General features: G+C 40.7%; 1 protein-coding gene across 3 annotated transcripts in view; it reads left to right on the top strand.

Annotated features, from left to right (window-relative positions):
• The first annotated feature begins 501 nt into the window (after nucleotides 1-501).
• The window catches only part of LOC126470538 (ATP-dependent 6-phosphofructokinase), a 79531-nt gene continuing 58187 nt past the window's right edge, over nucleotides 502-21845 (top strand). For all 3 annotated transcript variants that reach the window (XR_007586233.1, XR_007586232.1, XM_050098475.1), the window contains exons 1-5: nucleotides 502-615; nucleotides 1461-1571; nucleotides 15917-16068; nucleotides 16151-16340; nucleotides 19688-19898. Coding sequence is in view for 1 of the 3 variants with exons in the window: in XM_050098475.1 (XP_049954432.1) it covers nucleotides 1469-1571; nucleotides 15917-16068; nucleotides 16151-16340; nucleotides 19688-19898 (656 nt within the window). In the remaining 2 variants the exon portion in view is untranslated. The remainder of the gene's footprint in view (nucleotides 616-1460; nucleotides 1572-15916; nucleotides 16069-16150; nucleotides 16341-19687; nucleotides 19899-21845) is intronic.

Genomic DNA, 21845 nt, shown 5'->3' with positions numbered 1-21845 from the left:
ATGGAACCACCACCATCTTGGAAAGTGCCTTGTTGAGAACCAGGATCCATAGGTTCGTGGTGTCTGTGCCACACTTGAAGCCTACCGTCAGCTCTTGCCAAGTGGCATTGGGACTCATCAGTACATGCGTACATCGCTATTCCATGACTTTTGTCACCTTAGTGTAATGAGTTCCAACATTAACAAGTTCTAAGACGAGGCATGGGTAAATATTTCCAACTCAGTAGAAAAATTGATGCCACACGTACTAAACATGTCGAATGAGTATTTATACAGAATTTTATTTTAGCACTATTTTAAGGTCTGTTATGGTTTATATGTGCCCTAGAGTTGTGTAAATGCTACATTGGACGTTTCAGTTTCAGGTTTCATGAAGACTATTCTCTTGTAAAACTGTTTATCTGATAATAATGAAATTCTTTTTGCTTTATTTTTGATTATTGTTTTCTGTTTCTGATTTGCTTATTTGTACACGCAAGAAGTGAATCGACTATGTCGCAACACTTCCTCCGCGGTGCCGTTGAATATGTTTGGTCGTGGGATGTCGCGGGGGTAAGTGAAGGTGACCTTGGCGGGGTTTGGAAGTCGTCTGTTGTGTAGTGTCAACAAATTAAGGTAAATATTGAATGGTTAAACGTGAACACTCCACAAAAAATTGATATTTTTTCATTTATCTCTTAAGTCAGTGTAATATCTACTATGTTGCGGAGAAATATACTCTGTACTTTCTCCTAATAAATAAATGTAATTCGGTGTTTTTTACTTCCCAAGCCAGTGACATAATGAAGCTACATACACACACATTAAATTTTAGAGTTTTTATTTATTTATTTTTTGTCCAGGAGCAGGTAAATGGGCGAAATATGCCTTCGGAATAACGAAAGAATAGGATGACAGCTTACAAATTCCCTTAAAATCAACTCATCACCCAAAATTTTTCGTTCGCAGATTTTTTTGTAAGAAAAAAGTATTTTCTTCCTGTCGGTATCATTTTACATTTCTTTTCAGTGTCTTGTTATGTTTCCCAAGTACTGAAAGTTGTCGCCTTTGCAGAAACATAGGAAACATTGATCTATTCAGTAATATATTTCGGCTGTATTTTGTCCAACAACAAACCACTTTAATGTACGAAGACCTGTTACACGATGGAGTTGCCACCACAGTGTCTCAACATCACATGAAGTACACACTGATAAATTAGATAGTTGCTTGTGCCATAAAGCTGTTCACAAACTATTCTTTTTTGTTTTGCTGAAGGACTTTAAGTCTGTTACTAACAGAAAAGATAAGTATATGACTGACTAAGAAAATTTCGGTTTCTTGCAACCATTTGGGTGGATAGCAATCTGGTATCATCTTTCTGTGCCAATAGATGGAGAGCAATGTGTAAATTATGTTTTCGAACATGTGCAACTGTTGTTATAGTAATACAAAGGATTTTGTGTTTATCTTGGTTTCAGTTTCAAACATGGCAGATCAAGATCCAGATACGAGTCAAAGACGTTTCATAGAGAGAGGTTCACACAAAGGCAAAGGCATTGCAGTTCTTACCAGTGGAGGAGATTCTCAGGGTAAGTAAAATACAAATTATCAGTTATTGAATACTTCTTGTTTGTAATTATGCAGGGGGGGGGGGGGGCTTTTGGAACTAGGCACTCTGTTTATCCTGCTGATATCTCTTAACTGTTTATTTGCCTATATCCCTTAGGTCTGAAAACATATCATTCAAATTATCTGTGTTCTCACTATTTTCCTTGTCACTAAAGCAAAGCAATCTCAAATATCACTTGCAGCTCTGATCATTCATCTCCTTTGGTAATAACTTTTCGGGCAATGAAGATATACAGAGTATTAGGGTTATAAATACAGATCCTTTTATTGGTGGCCAAGGACAGTGTACTGAACAACATTGCATCAGTATTTATTTCATATTAAGAATGACAATTATAGCTGTCTAGAGTAGTATGTTTTAGGTTGGTTATTAACTCCAAGTACATGTGGCAAGAACAGACCATTAATATTTATTTTCCCCCTGGGTGGATGCAAAAACAATAGTCTATGCTAACAGGTGTAATCCATTTCACAGTACAGTAACAACCACTCAGAAAATGTCAGCTAGTAAATTATACGACATGTTTGCGGGGAGACTGTTAGACAGAGAAAAAATAACTATCACTCTGAAGAGGGTACATATTAAGGTACCAATCTTCACAATATCTACACTTATACCGCTAACACTGTCTATTTTGCTGCTTCAGTGTAGTTGTTTGCAGTACATGTTTAATGTTGAATGTGCAGACCTGTTCTTGTGCACTTGGCTTCCTGGTAGTCAGCTGGTAGTGCCAAAGGCAGCATGAATATGCTGCTCCAGTGTTTCCACATATGGAAAGGCTCTGCATACACGAGACTTTTGAGATGGCTCCCATAGCCAGAAATTGCATAGGTTGAGATCCAGTCAATGACCAGGCCATGCCATTGGATCCCTCGTCCAATCCGTCGACCAGGGAAGACACGATTGGCAGGTGCCTGGACGTTAACGGCAAAATGGGCTGGAGCACCATCATGTAGAAGACATGTAACCCTTCGGATCATCAATGGCACTTCTTCCAGCTGGTAGGCAAAGTCACCCGCAAGTAATGCTGGTAGTTCCAATGTGTTAACTGACATGGAAGGAAAACTGGTCCCAAAATACAGTTGCAAATTATCTTGGCTCACACATTCCAGCTGCGCCGATGCTGATGATTTGCTGTCACCATACCATGGGGATTTTGCATACTATCCCACAGATGACTGTTATGAAAGTTGAAGATACCACTCTGCATAAAGGTGTCCTCATCTGTGAATAGGATGGATGCTGCAACTGTTATGTCACAGGTCTGGTAAGATCAAAAACCACCTGGTTGAGAGGGGAGGGGGGAGGTTGCTGCAATCGGTAGTTTGTTCACACTGTTTCATAGTGAGGCTGCCTTTTTACTGATGCTAAATTCCAAATATTCTATAAATTGTCAGAAGAACTGGTCACCCGCAAGTAATGCTGGTAGTTCCAATGTGTTAACTGACATGGAAGGAAAACTGGTCCCAAAATACAGTTGCAAATTATCTTGGCTCACACATTCCAGCTGCGCCGATGCTGATGATTTGCTGTCACCATACCATGGGGATTTTGCATACTATCCCACAGATGACTGTTATGAAAGTTGAAGATACCACTCTGCATAAAGGTGTCCTCATCTGTGAATAGGATGGATGCTGCAACTGTTATGTCACAGGTCTGGTAAGTTCAAAAACCACCTGGTTGAGAGGGGAGGGGGGAGGTTGCTGCAATCGGTAGTTTGTTCACACTGTTTCATAGTGAGGCTGCCTTTTTACTGATGCTAAATTCCAAATATTCTATAAATTGTCAGAAGAACTGATTTTTCTTTAAATTGCTTTAGTGCCAACATTCCTTCCTTTCACATTATTGTTATACTGCATTTGCGCTCTCAGCAGTGAGCCATGTTAACCTGTTACCACTCTGTCTCATGGTTATGGTAGCAGAAGTTTATGTTGTACTGTGTTATGGAACTAGAACTACTGTTACTTTTGCTACAGGTTCATCGGGTTGCAGTGAAAGATACTTTATGGAATACATATCATTATCATTAAAACATAAATTGTTTTAATTATTCACCTCCACATTACTTTTGCAAGTCTTTTCACCATGTACATTATCCATGTAAAATTGTCCTAGAATTACTACTGTTCTGTGTCCACTTAGGCTCACTTATGGCAGTATTGTAGGAATATAGTATTGTGAGAAAATCATGATATTTAGGTATAAAGTGCTATCATTATTCACTCAGTTTATTTGCACTTTGTCACCATTAGTTTCAGCCAATTGGGTGATAGTATACAGTAGACATTGAGAATCACTCAGTCTTTTAATCTAGACTGTCTCAAATCTTTGGCTGATTCTTACAAGTATGTTATGATTTCCGTGGTGGTGGTTAAGTTGGGACCTAATACCATAGCTTATGCTCCTGTGACTAATTTAGTTTATAAAGCATACAAAATTATGTACAAGCAGTGTGATTGCCATCCAAAATCCGACTCACAGTCCATTGTGTTCGTTTTCCATTATGTTTCATGCGAACCATTAGAAACAGTGGCACAGAACATAAAATCTATGAGCACTGAAAGCACACTTTTGGCTGTCACTTTGCTAGTATTTTCGCTTTTGGATTCTCACATGAGCACTTGAAACAGACACCCATTTGCCTAGGCAGTACGAACTAATTCTCCAGTTGGTAGGCTAGATAGAAAGGAATTACATAAATGAGGTCACTAAAGAAACTGGCCAGTAAAAAATGGTGGGACAACATGCATCAACCTTATATGTTAGTGCCTTGATGTTGAACCACAGGACTGTGCATTAATGTTAGGGAGAGTGGATGGAGTAGAATGACAAGAAGCTCTAGCTGTAGAAGTCAGTGACCTTGCACTGTTGTTGCCCACTTTGACACTCAAAGTGAAATACAGTGCTTCTAGGGAGTTTTATAGTAGAGTTCTGTCTCTGTGTGTGTGTGTGTGTGTGTGTGTGTGTGTGTGTGTGTGTGTGTGTGTGTGTGTGTGTGTGTGTGTGTGTGTGTGTGTGCGCGTGCGCGCGCGCGCGCGCGCGCCTCATTTTGACTGAATGTGTACCATGGCAAGTAGAAAGCCTGTGGTTTACCAAGTGCTCTGTCCATTATTTCTAACCTATTGTAATAGGTAGGAGGTTTTAGTGTGATCATACTTTGGCTAGTTGTCCATTTATTTAGTAACTGACCAGTCAGACACGTTTTCTATTATCATCTTTATCCATCTACGTAGTTTAACATTACAATTTAAGATGCTGACTGTGTTAACAGTTTTAAGATTTGCAATTACTGGACAGCATTTTATAAGGGTGTGATGACCAACCAGCTGTCCACCAGAATGATTGACCACCACACAACTGTGGCCAAGAACAAAGTTCTTCAGCCTGCTGCACAACTTGATTTCATTCAGTGGCTGCTTCACAACCCATGCTGTCTGGATCCTTCCCTCCAGCTCAGCTTTATTGAACTTAAAGCAAGATGGCTGTTGAGGTAGGACAGCAGCTTGAGAGTGCTCTTAAATCTTTAACAAAAATCACGGAAGTGAATGGCTATTTGAAATGAGACACAAAGGATGACATATGTAAAGCAGTGAGTCTAGTTAGAATCTGTTTTGCATCAGTGGAAATATGCTAAATGACAATACTAAGGATATGATGTATCACAGAATAAGTCTAGGGAATGCCAAATGAACATAACACATAAGGAAGAGAGCAGCCACCAAGCAGGACAAATGGCCTCATCTGTTGGTGAAACATGAACTGCAAGCAGCAACTACTCCCAAGTGGCATGTGGAGGACTGGAACTGCATAGAAATTACATTCGTGCACCAAGAGCCAGTTGGACCGATCTAACAAATGAAACTCTGCCAATGCCATCTGTAGGCAAAATGTGGGAAACCGTACAACTTTATCAGCATTTTGCTGGTATACTGGGGCCAGATGGGCAAGGAAACTCACTTGAAAACAAGTCTGGTGACGGTGACCAATAGAAACCACAATGTGCTGTTAACAAAAGAAATTGAAGATAAAATCCCAGAAAGAACCAACTTATGTTTACAAACTATGGTAGGAGAGCTCTCAAAGAATATCATAAACATAATAAAAGAAGAAATAAAAAGCAAATTGAACCCTGTAAGCAGAGAATCCAGCCAAATGCAAAGTGAGCATAAACCGCAGAAGAAAATCACTGAATGGGAAAAGCTAAATCTGGTAAAAGCCAGGAAATGAGGGAGGAGAAGAAGAAAACAAATCATAGCATGAAGAGCAACAGTTGGAATCAACTGTCCTCAACATGCTCCCATACCACGTGTAAATAGCAAAAGGACCAACAAACACAGAGCAGGAGACAAAGGGAAGAAAGTTAGTTGGGATGAACACTAAATGTAGCCCTATGTGGTTAAACTTCACCCAAATATGAGGCAGGAAAATTTAATGAGTACTCTCAAGGAAAATGGAATCTCAGGAGAAATTGGGTGCAACCAACTGCAAACTAATGGCACAGGCAGAGCATTCAGAGTAGTGTTATCCATCCTACACAAAGAACAGATAACAACCCCTGACTTCTAACTCGAGGGGTTAATAGTCTGGAGGTATTTTTCTTGCCAACAAGAGTGTAACTCCCACAGCAACAGCAATAACAAACAATACATCAGAATAATGGCATGAAATGTAGAAGGGCTAAAATCCATAATCAGTGTGATCCCCCTGCTCAGCTTCCAAGCCCTGAGGGGCTCAGCGTGCTTTTGCTGAGTATGGGCTTGAGGACCCCAGGGTTCCTGAGCTGGGGACTGGTAAGTGCCGCCAGTCTCCTGTCACTGTAAGCTCTGGGAATGCTTTAGTGACCACTGTATAGCACAACAGTAGAATGTTGTGTGTCTCAGGTAATGGCATCTTGGCTTGACTGCCTAGTTCACGAGAATGGTACAATCTCAACATGTGCTGCATGCTGATGAGATGCAGGGCTGTTGAAGTGGAACTGTCATTAGCAGGCAACCTCTGGAGACCCCGCTGCACATCAGTTGTATAAGGCTTACTCAGGCATAAGGGGCTGTCTGAGTGGAACCTTATTTCCCTAGCTGCATGTGGGATCAAAATGGGATGCTTGAAGATTTCTCCTTCTCCTCCTCCCAGCAGAAAAGATAAGCTGCAGATAGGTACTAACACCCAATCAAATAAGAGGGCTCTTGTAGCCATTCCTCCAGACTCAGGGGTTATACAGAATTTGCCCATGAATAGTAACGGAAAGCATGGTGCCATTCAGAATGTGTTTTTAGTTGTGAAATGGAAAGAGGGCAGTTTTGAAAAAGTTTCAACTTTTTATATTCATAAAGGTTTGAAGAGCATCACGGATACACTGAAATTGGTCAAGCAAATGTGTAGCGGCACACTGTTTGTTGAAACTGCTAGTTGCCAATAAGCAACAAACTTGTATCATGTAGAGATCTGGTAGACATTCCTAAGCAGGAATTGAAAGATGAGTGGGCTCAAGAAGGCATTTTCGATATGCAGAATATACTGAAAAGGGTCGATTGAGATCTGGTAAAATCTGACTCCTTCTTCCTTACCTTCAATAGCATGAAACTTCCAGAGTGTATCAAGGCAGGGTTTCTTCGTCTGTGCATATGGCCAAACATCCCTAACCCAATGTGCTGTGTTAGATGTCAGCTCTTTAGGTACACCAGCTTAGGATGTAAGAGTGAAGCCACTTGTGGCAAATTTGACAAGGCCGCAATGGTGTTGGCTGTTCCTTCCTTCCAAAGTGTGAAAATTGCTCTGGGCACCACCCGGTCTGGAGTAGGGATTGCAGTGTCTTCTTTGAAGAACGGAAGATACAGGACATTAAGACATTGAAAAACATCCCATATGGAAAGGCCAAGAAGATCTATAAAGCCATGCAGCCTCCAACGTTCACTACATCTTTTGCTTCTGCCCCTAAACAGCGTATTTCAGTGGCCAGCACTTCCACACAAATGGAAGTTGCTAGTGTCAACACTAGTACCTGTGTTTGTCAGTGTACTTGTCAAAATGCAGTTGTTTCAGAGTCCATAGCCCCTAAGAAAACTTCAGAGAAAGTCACAATTACCACCGTTGTGGAGCTCATGATGCCTCCAAAGCAGAGACTTGTAAAAACTCGAGCACTGCCTCAATCACTACTGTAGTAGTTCCTGCAAAGCCTTCCAGGCCAAGAAAGCAAATAGGAAGGTTGCACCACAGGTGAAAAAGGTTGTAGATCATCAGACCATGTTGATGTCATTTGACTTGATGGCTGTGCTGCTTCTGCTTCAGTGCCAATGGACTGCTAAATCTGCTCGGGACAACCATCTTGTCTGAAGGCTGAAACTCCAACTGCTGTGGGCTTTCCATCTGGGTGGAAAGACAGGGAGAGAGTGCAGCCCACATGACAGCATGGCTCCCATGCTTTCATGACTCATGTGGAGGAATTGAAACTCCTGGCACAGGCACAACCCTTGTGCTTGTGTTTACAGAAGACACATTTCAAAGCTACTGATGCCCCTGTGCAATGGGGATATGCCCTCCTGTATAATGATGACCTGATTGGGGAATGAGCCAAGTTAGGTGTTGCTGTGTTTGTCAATAACACATGCAACTGCTCTGCTCTCCTCTTAGTTGCTGATCTACAAGCAGTATCCATTGCAGTTTGTGCTAGTTAGGCATCACTATCTGCTCCCTGTACTTACCTCTGCAGGATGCAGTAGACTCCGACGCTCTCGCAGCCCTTATTGAGCAAATCCTCTGCACGTTTCTTGTATTGGGTGATTTCAGTGCTTGTAATGTATCATGGGGCTCAAACTATACTTGTCCCAGGGTTGTGTTTTGGAAACCTCGTGGCTTCTCAGAAGCTGTACATCCTCAAGAAGGGCAGTTCCACAAATTTCTAGCTGCTACTAGGTAATCCTTAGCCTTTAACCTATCTTTCTGCTCTCCAACACTTGCACACTCAGCACAGTGGGAAGCAGCTGATGAACTTCATTCCAATGACCACTTTTCACTGTGATACACGTACTAGATGGAGGATTGCCGGAACAGAAGCCACCAAAATGAATGATCAGCAGAGCTAACTGGGCACTGTTCAGGCAGTTGGCTATGTTTGAACACTGTCACAGTGTCCAGAAATGGGTGGGCCGCATTATGCATGTGATCTATCACACTGCTGACTTATCCATGCCACAGGCCATCTTAGGCGGTGATGTGTACCTTGGTGGACAGATGAATGCTGCTCAGCAACCTGGGATAGACTGTTTAAATGCCACCCAACAGCAGACAACCTCACAGCATTTCGAGTTGCGAGAGCCCGGGCTCGCTGCATCATTAAGGAGAGCAAGAAAAGGTCATGGCAAGCATTCCTGAACTCTTATCAACCATTCTGCTTGTTCTACAAAAAATATGGGAAGTCATACCTAGAACTTCTGGTAAACACAGTCGTTTACCAGTAGCAGCAGTGCTGAAACAGAGGTGTCTCCAAACAGTGCCCGGAGACATCGCTCAGACTCTGATCATTTTGCAAAAATTGCAGCTGATGCAAAGCAAAATATGACATTTTATTCATTCTCATCATGTTCTTAGTTTACTTGATTTGCATATGAGGGGCACAATCCTACATTTTAGAGAGTCAGTGAGGTTCCTTGGCCTCATTTTTTACTCCAAATTGTCGTGGTTGCCACACCTAAGAGACCTGAAAGCTTACGGGTGATCAAAAAGTCAGTATAAATTTGAAAACTGAATAAATCATGGAATAATGTAGATAAAGAGGTACAAATTGACACACCTGCTTGGAATGACATGGGGTTTTATTAGAACCAAAAAATACAAAAGTTCAAAAAAATGTCCGACAGATGGTGCTTCATCTGATCAGAAAAGCAATAATTAGCATAACAAAGTAAGACAAAGCAAAGATGATGTTCTTTCCAGGAAATGCTCAATATGTCCACCATCATTCCTCAACAATAGCTGTAGTTGAGGAATAATGTTGTGAATAGCACTGTAAAGCATGTCCGGAGTTATGGTGAGGCATTGGCGTCGGATGTTGTCTTTCAGCATTGCTAGAGATGTCGGTCGATCACGATACATTTGCGACTTCAGGTAACCGCAAAGCCAATAATCGCACGGACTGAGGTCTGGGGACCTGGGAGGCCAAGCATGACGAAAGTGGTGGCTGAGCACATGATCATCACCAAAGGACACGTGCAAGAGATGTTTAACGCATCTAGCAATATGGGGTGGAGTGCCATCTTGCATAAACATCGTACGCTGCAGCAGTTGTTCATCAGCCAGGCAAGGGATGATGAGATTCTGTAACATATCGGCATACCTCTCACCTGTCACGGTAGCAGTTTTGCTGTCCAGCGCCATCTGTCAGACATTTTGTGACCTCCCCCCCCCCCCCCCCCAAATAAAACCCCATGTCATTCCAAGCATATGTGTCAATTTTTACCTCTCTATCTGCATTATTCCGTGGTTTATTAAGTTTTCAAATCTGTACTGACTTTTTGATCACCCGGTATATCTCTAAAGGCACTAAACAACATAAAATGCCTTAGTCACAGGTCCCTTAGTCACAGGTCTTGGGGAGCAGACAGAGCGTATCTCCTCCAGTTTTATAGGGCTTTCATGTGTTTGCAGCTGGACTACGGGTGCACAGTATATGGGTCGGCGAGGCCTTCTTATTTGAAGATCATTGATGTTCCACCGTGAGGGGATTTGCTGGTCATGGGTGCTTAAAGGACCAGTGCCGTATCCAGTCTCTGTGCTCACTTATCATCCGGCAGCAGCTCCTCACGGTGCGTGAGGCATGTAAGTTCCTCACTGCTCTAATTTCAGCAGCACACCATACTATTAGACGTCTGTCTCTGGAATGCCTTTTCTCCAATTGTCCACGAGCCACTCCCAGATCGTGTCCTCAAAGTCCAACTGCCTCAAAGCTTCACTGTCTTTGATGCAGAAGTATATGCGATCTTCCGGGCACTTGAGCAGATGAGACATTATTCCAGTGCTAAATTTCTTGTCTGTTCTGATTCTCGAAGTGCCCTTCACTCTCTGAAATGTTTGTATCCAGCAAAGTAGTCCACACTACCCAGGGTGCCCTCCTCCAACTACTACGAGTGGGGAAGGAGGGGTATTTTTGCTGGGTACCAGGGCACATGGAAATTGCGGGGAACGAAGGGCAGATCTAACAGTCAAAGAGGTGTGTCGTGATCCTGAGGTATTTCAGTGTGCCATCTCCCTGCATGCCATAACCTCGCTTTTGAGCTCCAGAGTCTTGGGTCAATGGGAGGATGAGTGGCTGGAAGTGACAGAAATAAGCTCCATCTAGTAAAGCCCACAATGCAGCCATGGCGTATTTCCTTTGAGCCATGTAGATGGGACAAGGTTCTCCTCTCTAGTCTTCACACAAACCATGCCCCATGATGCAAGGCTTCTTGCTCTGGCAAGAGGATCTTCCGATGTGTAGCACTTGTGGCATACAGATCACTGTGCATTACGTTTTATTGGACTGTGTTTTATTTTTCGACCACATGCTGATTTGCTGACAGATCTGCAATCTGTTTTAGATAATGTTTAAACAAATGTGGTTAGTTTTAAAGTTTTGTGAATTGTCCAATGTTTTTTTCCAAGATTTTAGGGAAATGGTTTTAATGTGTTTACAGACTGACTGGCTCAACATACACTTACATAAATGGTCAGCCTGTGACATTTACCTGTGCCTTCCTTTTAACTCCTTTGCCGTTTTACTTGTGGTTTAGTCTCATGTATAGCATCTTTTTTCTTTCCTATTGTCTTAGCGTGTATGATCACAATTTAGTAATTTTATCCACATTCGTTTCTTTTAATGTGTGTAAGGGTGCTGATAACCTCACTGTTGAACAACCCACCCCCCCCCCCCCCCACACACACACACACACACACACACACACACACGCACACACACACACACACACACCTTCAAGGGAATGACATAATTCTTCACAGAAACATTCAGCTCAGAAGGCACAAGCATGAGGAACTTCAACAGAATTCACTCCCTAGCTAAGAAAGGAGATAGAGGGTGCCCTCTCGGGTCACTAAGCTGTTTTATAAACCACACCTTCAACCCCCCCCCCCCCCCCACACACACACACATAATCATACAAATAATACCTTAGCTGTAGTCACCAGTGAAATGAAAATAATAAGTGTGTACTACATGGCCAGTAGTGAACCTGAGAGCATTACCAACAAGCTTTGAAAGGCACTGGAAGATATAGAAGGTGGTAAGCTGACCATTCTGGCAGGATATCTAAATTTCTGCATAGACAAATGGAACTCAAAAACCCTTATGGTCGCAGATTTTCTGATGGAATACCTACTGAGACTGCTAAATCAGGAAAAGGGATACATCTATGTAGTACCAAACGCAAGGTGCACAGTCGACCTAGTCGTCATGGATGTTCAGTGTTATACCCAGGTGGAAGTAGAAAAGTCACAATTAAGAAACACCTTTCAATAGTAACTAAAGTTCAGTTGAGCTCAGAAGCACACATATAAATACCTTAAACCACAAGTTTCAAGGCACATAGATGAAGAAAAATGGCTAGTGCGCAAAGCAGAGCTACCAACAATAATCCACATGATGAGGTAGGTGAGACAGCAGCAGCTCTGAATAATATACTCTCACAGGCTGCCGCTGAAGTAACCAGTTTCAGATGCACCATGAAGCCATGGTTCAATGAAGAATGTTACCTCATGATACAGTGGACACAACAACTCGCTTATGCTGACAGGTAACACAGAAATGACACAGTAATAGAGTATGCTGAAGAACTATGCTCTACAGAGGAAAGTGCTGAAAAGATGTCCCAAATTCCCATAGAGAAAGTTGCTTAAAAGAATTTCATGTTTAAACTCTTCTTTAAACTACTACTAGGGCACATTGAATAAAGACGACATGCTATTACCTCGACGAATCAATACAGTTTCACTCCAGGCAGATCAACACTGCATTCATTGCAAAAAGTTACTCAAGAAATAACAACCCACCAGTCAACTGTATGCAGTTTTATATAGACTACACTAAAGCATTTGACAGTATCAGCAGGGAGAAACTCCTCCAGTAGCTAGAGGAAAGACTAGGTAAATAAAGCAACAAACTAGAAGCAAGCAATTTGATTCTAGGTGCAAACCATGTAGCAATATATGATGGCATATCAGTGTTGAAAAACAACATCCAAACAACAGGGGTCCTACAAGGTTGTCTGATACATGTGGTAATCTGTAGTGTAATGTCAGTGGACACTGGGCAGACTATAAACACAAGAAATGTAAAACTGCTTATGCCTGCAGATCAAATGGTCATTCTCTCCAGGAGCCTAGAAGAGCTACAAGCAGCCATGGGGACCATCAGAAATTGGACACTAGAAAACCTGGAAATAACAACTCAAAGATGAAAGCAATAAAATTTAGAAGAGGGGGAAGAATATCAAAGAGCGAACATCTCACATGTGGTGAATCAACGTCAGAAGCTTTAAATACTTGGGAGTAACAAAGAACTGGAACCTCTCTCTCTCTCTCTCTCTCTCTCTCTCTCTCTCTCTCTCTCTCTCTGGGAGTGAGCAACGGCCACAAGAAAAGCCAAAAAGCCATTTAAGACATCCTTAAGCTACAAAATGTTACACTCTCTTAATTGCAATAACTCTGTTCGAGCTCAAAGTTATGCCAGCTGCCACATACAGACGTCAACTAAGATGAACCTATCTTATGGTGAAAAACCTAAAGAAACTAGAGAATGTTTAAGCTGGGTTCCTAAAAAGAGCTCTGTCAGTCTCAAAATTCATCAGAAATAGCTACACTTACAATAGTGCAGAAAGCTTTCTTTGTAGAAGAAATTAGACAACACTGTCTTCCAGAGGCACAAACGTAGAAAACTGTCATTGAGGACAGACAGAACAAAGCCCAGGATGTACTGAAAGAAATCGTGGAAATAGAAGCGATGAATTTAGGTACCAGTAAAGGACTGAACTTCCAACTCCATCACCCATACATGTATTTTGCTGTCCACAGTTTCTGACCGAACGAGGTGGCGCAGTGGTTAGCACACTGGACTCGCATTCGGGAGGGCGACGGTTCAATCCTGTGTCCGGCCATCCTGATTTGGGTTTTTCGTGATTTCCCTAAATCACTCCAGGCAAATGCCGGGATGGTTCCTTTGAAAGGGCACGGCCGATTTCCTTCCCCGTCCTTCCCTACTCTGATGAGACCGATGACCTCGCTGTTTGGTCTCTTCCCCCAAAACAATCCAAATCCACAGTTTCTGTGCAAATGGTATGCCGGAAGGAATCATATCATGACCCTACAGAGGACTGTGTCTGTAAACTATGCAACAAGCTATGTCCCAATTACCATTTAGTGAAGTGCAGAAGCAGAACTCAAAAGACTGGTGAAAGCATAACTTAAATGTAATATGTGCACATTGTATTTAGTCATGTTAATGTTTATTGAGTTATGCAGATGGGAGCTATCCTTGCAGTACATCCTTTGCTCCCATAATCCTCCTGGCCTCAATCTCACATAAATCTGTGTCCCCACACCCTCGATACAACAGTTTTCCCTTTCTCTGCCCTGTCACCTTCACCAAACCATGCCTTCACATCATCTTCGTCATGCTTCCCTGGCTCCAGTATCCTTGAGTTGAATGCTGAACCTGTGCCCCTGCCAGTCCTCTTTCTCTCTCGCTCTATCCAAACCGCCATACATAACCTCCTTCCCAGTTCAACTGCTGAACTACAAATGCAGTATTGTGTGTGCAGTCGTCCCAGTGTAGGTGCACAGGTGTGTGTGTGTGTGTGTGTGTGTGTGTGTGTGTGTGTTTTAAGATTTTGAGAGAAAGTCTAAATATATATGTGTGTGTACAGGGAGGATGTCTGAAGTTATAATGTTCCTTTATGAATTATTGCAATTCAGTTACTGTAATCACATTTTTCATGGACTGTTTGGGGCAAAACACTAATTACTGCACTGTTAAATGCTAAAACTTATAATCAGTCGATTGTCAGTACTTCAGAATCTTAAGCAAAAACAAAACAAAAAATACTCTCTCTGAAAAGTTCCTGTTTCAAATGTGCAGTTGGCTCCTATCTTATTCTGTGCAGATGGAGTTATTGTAACCACTGTCACCAATTTTCATGGTCACGTGTTTTGGGAACCAGTAGTAATAAATCAAATTGGAAACCAAGTGAGATGAGTTGTTTAAGTGGTTAAGGTACTGAACTTGTATTCTGTAATAGAGGGTATCAGATTCTCATATGGTCATCCATATTTGGGTTTTTCATGGTTTTTGGAAATATTTTTCAGCAAATGCTTGGATGGTTCCTCCAAAATTTTGTTGATTTCCTTCTCCATCCTTTTCCAGTTGAGCTAATTCTCCATTTCTAATATCTCAGGACTCAATAGGCTGTGTACCATCTCTCAGGTTAGATAAGTTTCTGCTTTCATGTGTAATTTGGAAGTGCCACTGTAGGCTTTTTTGCTAATTCTTGTTTGAGAAATTCTGTAAATGCAGAAGCACTTTGCAAACTGTCCACAGGGAGCTTTACATTGCAAATGTCCCTTCTGTATAGTAATTGTGTTGTTTTTTCCTTCATTCACATTCATCACTGGTGTGCATTGCAGTTATGTATTCTTAAAACCCCAAATACTGCTTCCAATCATTTATTAGGAATACCTTTTTTTTTTAAGTTCTGTAATAACCAATGTTTATGTAGTTCAGTGTCCACCTCATTAGCTGAGTGGTCAGCACATCTGACTGCCATTCAGAGGTCCTGGGTCCGATTCCCAGCTGGGACAGGGATTTTCTCCACCTGGGGACTGGGCGTTATGTTGTCATCATCATCATGGACACAAAAGTCATTTAGTGTGGGATCAGTTTAAAAGACTTGCAACTTGACAGCTTCCCCAGATGTAGATGGATGTGATCATTTCATTTACACAATTGAGTGACATTTTTCAAGCCTGTGTTTGTGTGACTGACAAGCTAATATTTTTGTAGAATTTACAGGATACTGGAAACATAGGAGTGGTGTGTGTTCTTGCAGCATAGGAAATGTGTACACAAATATGATTGGTTATTTGAATAATCGGTTGCAGCAACTGCAACATTGCCAGGTTGATATGGAGATGGTAACGATAGTTCCATTATGACAGTATTGCTTAATTTGAAGCAATTAACTCACATACTGACCTGTTGATATTGTTTTAAGTTGTCAGTACAACCTGTTTTTCGCTATTTTGTAACTGTTTGTAATTCTGCAGGAATGAATGCTGCTGTTCGTGCTGTTGTAAGATTTGGTATATATTTGGGTTGCAAAGTATTCTTCATCAGGGAAGGTTACCAAGGAATGGTTGATGGTGGAGAACACATAGAAGAGGCTGGATGGTCTAGTGTTTCCTCTATCATTCATAAGGTATGTTGTGTAGTGTTTTCTGCATGAACTTATTTCATGTGTTTGTTAGTGTGTTGATGTAAATCAATTTTCTCTTGTTTAGGGAGGAACTGTAATTGGTTCCGCAAGGTGTATGGACTTTAGAGAACGTGAAGGCCGCTTAAAGGCTGCAAAAAACCTTGTGACCAGAGCGATTACAAATCTTGTTGTGATTGGTGGAGATGGTTCACTCACAGGGGCAAATCTCTTCCGACAAGAATGGCCCTCTCTTCTTGATGAACTACTGCAAAAGGGTAAGATGAAGTGTAAACAATTTGTCTCATCGTTACCTACATCTGTAAAATGGGTTGCAGTTAATCTGCAGTTGCTCTCATAAATAAATTATTCTAATCAAACAATGGAAAATCCAGGATTGAATGTAACAATACAGTGAAAAGTAAAGTTGCTACTCACCATATAGCAGAGATGGTGTGTCGCAGATAGGCACAACTGTTACAAATAAATAAAGCTTTCGGCCATTAAGGCCATTGTCAACAATAGACACGCACGTGCACGCAAATACAACTCACACGCACGACTGCAGTATTGTTGACGCAGGCCTAAATGACCGAAAGCTTTATTTATTTGTGACAGTCTTTTTGTTGTGCCTATCTGCGACTCAGCATCCCTGCTATGTGGAGAGTAACAACTTTTCTTTTCATAATATTGTTATTAGTTATACTAATATCATTAAAAAGGAGTCCATGTGAATTGAGCCCCTTTGATTTTTTCCATTTTGATTTATGGGTCTTCTTATAAGAAATGTTAATGTGAAACAAATAATGGCGTGTATTGGAGTGGGGGTGAGGGTACTACCAGTGTTAGAGTACCACTGTTGGAACTTTAATCACACTGTTAGTTCAAAAGAAAATACTATGAAAAAGAAAAGGTAGCAACTCACTATATAATGGAGATGATGAGTCACACAGAGCTACAACAAAAAGACTGTTAAGTAAGTGAGCTTTGGGCCAAAAATCCGTCTTATGAATGGCCGCCGAGGCCAGACTAGAAGCAACAGTTTGTGAGCGACACTGTTGCTTGCAATCTGGCCTCGGCGGCCAGAGACAGTGGTCGTTGTGTGTGAGCCGTGTTTGTGTGAATTTGTGTTTGTGTGTTTTGTCTACTTCAGAAGAAGGCTTTTTGGCTGAAATGTTACTTGTTTAGCAGTCTTTTTGTTGTGCCTGTCTGTGACTCAAATCTCCCCACTATATGATGAGTAGCAATCATCTTTTTCGAAAATGTAATGTAATCGGATAGACAGAAAATTTACTCACCAAGTGGTGGCAGGAGAACACACACATAAAAAATAGGTTTTACTTATGCAAACTTTTAGAGCCAGTGACTCCTTTTCCCAGAGAAGCGTTGAGGAGGAAGGGACGGGGGTGAAGGAAACGGGGCAGAGTTCGGAAAAGTCACCCAGGACCCCAGGTCAGGGGAGACTTACTGTACAGGATGAGAAGGAAAGACTGATTGATGGGGACTGCCTGGGCGAGATTTGAAAACCTGAGAGCAAGGTGGAAAACAGGGTAATATGCAAGACAGAGATTACTGCTAAGACATTATGCGTGAGTTAATAAGAGTGATAAGCTAAATACATTGTATGTAACAGAGATGGGAGGAGGGGACAACAAAAAATAGACAGGTCAGAAAATGAAAGATGTAGAAAGCTAAAATGGAGTGAAGAAAGGAGTAGTTACTGTGAAGAAATACTGAGATTGAAGAAATTAACATAAATTAAGTCCAGGTGGGTGGCAAGACTAAGGACGTACTGTAGCGCTTGTTCCCACCTGTGGAATTCTGAGAAACCGGGAGAAGAATACAGATGGCACGTATGGTGAAAGAGGCACTGAGGTCACGAGTGTCATGTTATAGCAACTGGTTATTCGATGTTGCCAGTATAAACCTTCTGCTTATCCCCATTCATCCTAACTGATAAGTTGGTGGTAGTCATGCCAGTTTAAGAGGCCAAACAGTGTTTATGTAATAGATGGTATGTGACATATGTCATTTTACAGGTGGCTATCCCTTTGATAGTATATGTTTTGCCAGTTACAATGCTGGCATCAGTGGTGGTACGAGGGTACATAGGGCAAATCTTGCAGGGGTAGGAGCCGTAGGGTAGGGAGATGGGTGCAGAAGGAGCACAGGCTCAGAAAAGGATATTGCAGAGATTGGGAGGGTGATGAAAAGCTATTTTAGGTGTGGTGGACAAAATCTTACACAGAATGGGTCTCACTTCAGGGCATGATTTTAGGAAGTCATGGCCTTCTCGAAGTAGCCGATTAATACGTTCGAGATCAGGCTAATACTGAGTGACAAGAGATGTGCTCCGAAGGTGGTTTTTGGAGGGATCAGACTGGATGTAATATGAAAAGGCTCTGTGGAACATGAAACTAACTAATGAAAGAAGTGTAAATAATATGAATGAGAGAGTTTTGTACCTGGTTTAAATGCTGTATCAGTGCAAATATTGCAGTTCTTTTCTTTTCGTTTTTTTAATTTTGAGGGAGCTGTGTTATTGGTTGAACAGGCCTTAAGATCTTAGAATTTAAAATGAAGAAGGAAGACAGAGAGAGATAATTTTGAAACTGTTCTTAGCAAATAGGCAGTGGCCCACAAGTCATAAAAGCCATTTAAAATAAGCTTTAAGGTCCTGTACTTTGCTCCGGTGCAAATGAATTAGCGCTGCCAAGTGGTGGGGAAACCTAATGTGCTGATGAAATGTGGCTTCCCCTGTGGAGTGTGAATGCACGTTGACAAAATAAACATTGGTTGGACCTGAGTTAATACATACAGTATCCAAGATTAATTAATTATATTGCAATTGGAAAGGATGACATAAATTTGTTTTGGTGTGGATGTTATGAATAGAATGTTAAACTTGGTGAAATGCTGATGATTGAAGGTTTTTTTTTTTTCTGGGAGATGGGTTTAATATAATACATAAATTTCAGACATGGCAGACTAAAAAAAATTGATTATTCCTGAATGGTGATTTATGCACAGTAAGTTTAATATGCTGGCATTATGAAACTTGTTGTCTCAGGATACACATTCACATTTCAAAACAGTCCTGAGATAATTGCGTGTGGATATATTCTTTCTACTCTATGGTTGTTGTGTAGAGTGTGAGTGTGTGTGTGTGTGTGTGTGTGTGTGTGTGTGTGTGTACGTACAGTGTATCTTTTGTGCATGTAATTCAGTGAAAAATTACTTGTTTGGTGAAATCATTTTCTGTCTCAGCATCACTCCCAACAGAAGCAAAATAATATTTAAATTTTTAAAGAAACAGATGTCAAAGTAAATTGTATTTTTTTAGAGGCTGTAACATTTTTTTGTGTCAGCGGGTAGGAACATTGTCCTAAAGCAGGTCTAAGACCCAGATGTTTAGTGTTGAGTAATAAATATTGCATACCAGTATGTAAGATTGCATGTTGGGTTTCTAATTCTCAACAGAATTAAATCTAGCATAAAAATTACAGTTACCAATTGACAGGACCTTTAGTAAAGTTATTAATAAACAATACATGGTGAAAATTCTATTAATTTTACATGATACACTTTTTTAATGATTATGGTTCACATGTTTTGCTTTTTTTAGGCGAAATCACAAAAGAAAGCAGAGAAAAGTACACATATCTTCATATTGCTGGTTTGGTGGGTTCCATAGACAATGATTTCTGTGGTACTGACATGACCATTGGTACGGATTCTGCCCTTCATCGAATTATTGAGGCTGTTGATGCCATAGTCTCAACAGCTTTCTCACATCAGCGCACATTTATTATGGAGGTCATGGGACGACATTGTGGGTATGTAACCATGTCCTCTCTCTCTCTCTCTCTCTCTCTCTCTCTCTCTCTCTCTCTGTCTCTGCCTGTGTGTTTGTTTACTGGATAAAGACCTTCTCTAAACTCCTCCTCCAGCAATATTTATCTGTGTTACTCCTGCAAATTTTCTAATGTCATCTACTCCCAGCTCTTGTGTAGAATATATGCTATAACCAATTTTTATCTGTTTCTTTTTCTGTCTTAACAGAATAAACTGAACTCATTGTGCCTGATTGTAGCATATATTCTTCTTTCTGTGCATTACTTGTTTGCATTTCAGCATGTCCTATTAAGTGACAGCATCTGTCAGAAGAAAGCTGTTTATCACAGTGTCTGCTTGTCTTTAAGAAGTAAAGTTAATTTCTCTTTGTTTTCACTAATTTTGAACTAGAATGTGTTTAGAATATGCTTTAATATGCTAATATACCCTAGTCTACTGAATAAATACAGCAGTATATTTTTTACAATATAACAATGGATCTACATTCAGCAATGACCTGTACCTTCACATTCCAGTGACATTGTTTTTGTAACTTTTAGGTATTTACAATGGGTCTACATTGAGCCAATGACCTGTACCTTCACATTCCAGTGAGATTGTTTTTGTAACTTTTAGGTATTTGACGTTGCACATATTTTGACTGTTTCCTGAGGCAAATATATTCACTTTCAACGTATCCAATAATTTTGGTGAATCACCAATTTTTTTAAAAAATTCAATGTTTTGGTCTTACTTTGTCCTAGAACAATGCACTGACCACCCGTATAAACTTTTCATCCATAAAAGCTAAGGACTGAGGAGGCTACACAACTTTCAGTAAGTCATCATCTGACTATTTTCTTGTACTTTGGAAGCCAGCAAAGAACTTTGTCGGGACCATTTCTACACTACACATTTTAATTGCAAGAATTTTTGAAGCAGATACTTAAATTGACAACATACTCAAACTTTTTTGAAACCATTGCATTTCATTTGTTTGTTACCAGTACTAGAGCTGCTGATTTACTGTCCAGTATCATTAGCGATGTATCTTTCATCTTTCTCACTAACTCCATTCTCTGAAGTTAGAGTCAGGTTGAAGACATGTTAGAAATGGAGCATGTAAGGAAGAAACTTCTTATGATTCTTTAGTTTTACGTCTGTTGTCTTTCCTTCATGGTAAACACCACATGCTCTGCTACCAATGTGAGCAAAGGAAAGTCCACTTTCCATCTAATGTAACACACAGACTTCCAGTATTCACTGTCACACTGTGCATTATTTGATTGTCAATTAGATGGTACATTCTGTATGAAACCTCTTAATTTTGCAGAAATTGTGTCTGCTGTCTGTCAGTAGCCTTCTTACTTTGTACAGAAAATTCACCCCAATTAACAAGTGGCATAAAGTCATCTATCTGCATTCTCCCTGCCAGAAATGTTTATTCTGCTTCACTTTTGCTGCCAGTCCCATACAGTTTTCATGGACATAATATTATTTTTGTAGCATACTTTCTCATTGACAGCTAAACCCATGTCATTTAGTAGAAAAATAGATGAAGCTGAGTGTTTTCAATACAGTGAAACTTTCCTCTAGACTAGGTTTTGAATTGATATATCATCATGCACAAATGAGATTCTCACACACACACACACACACACACACACACACACACACACACACACACACACACACACACATTCTATAACTCCACCTTTACATTCACAGAATTAATGTTTTCCCACCGTTTATGACATTTTTTTATCATCCCCATCAAATTTCCTACGTCAACAATGTTAATTTGCACCTGATTTTGTGTCAACATATTTATAATTTTCCCACAATTTATGCATTACGAAAAAATGTTCATAGGAGAAAAAAAATGACGCTGGCGTGATGTTGGCCGTCCAGTAGTGTTTACAAATATTATGTGGTTAGTTTCTTGACAC

This window comes from Schistocerca serialis, chromosome 1 (assembly GCF_023864345.2).
Source record: "Schistocerca serialis cubense isolate TAMUIC-IGC-003099 chromosome 1, iqSchSeri2.2, whole genome shotgun sequence".
Taxonomy (NCBI): domain Eukaryota; kingdom Metazoa; phylum Arthropoda; class Insecta; order Orthoptera; family Acrididae; genus Schistocerca; species Schistocerca serialis.
The sequence above is the reverse complement of the archived record's forward strand: the minus strand, read 5'-3'. Positions and strand labels throughout refer to the sequence as shown.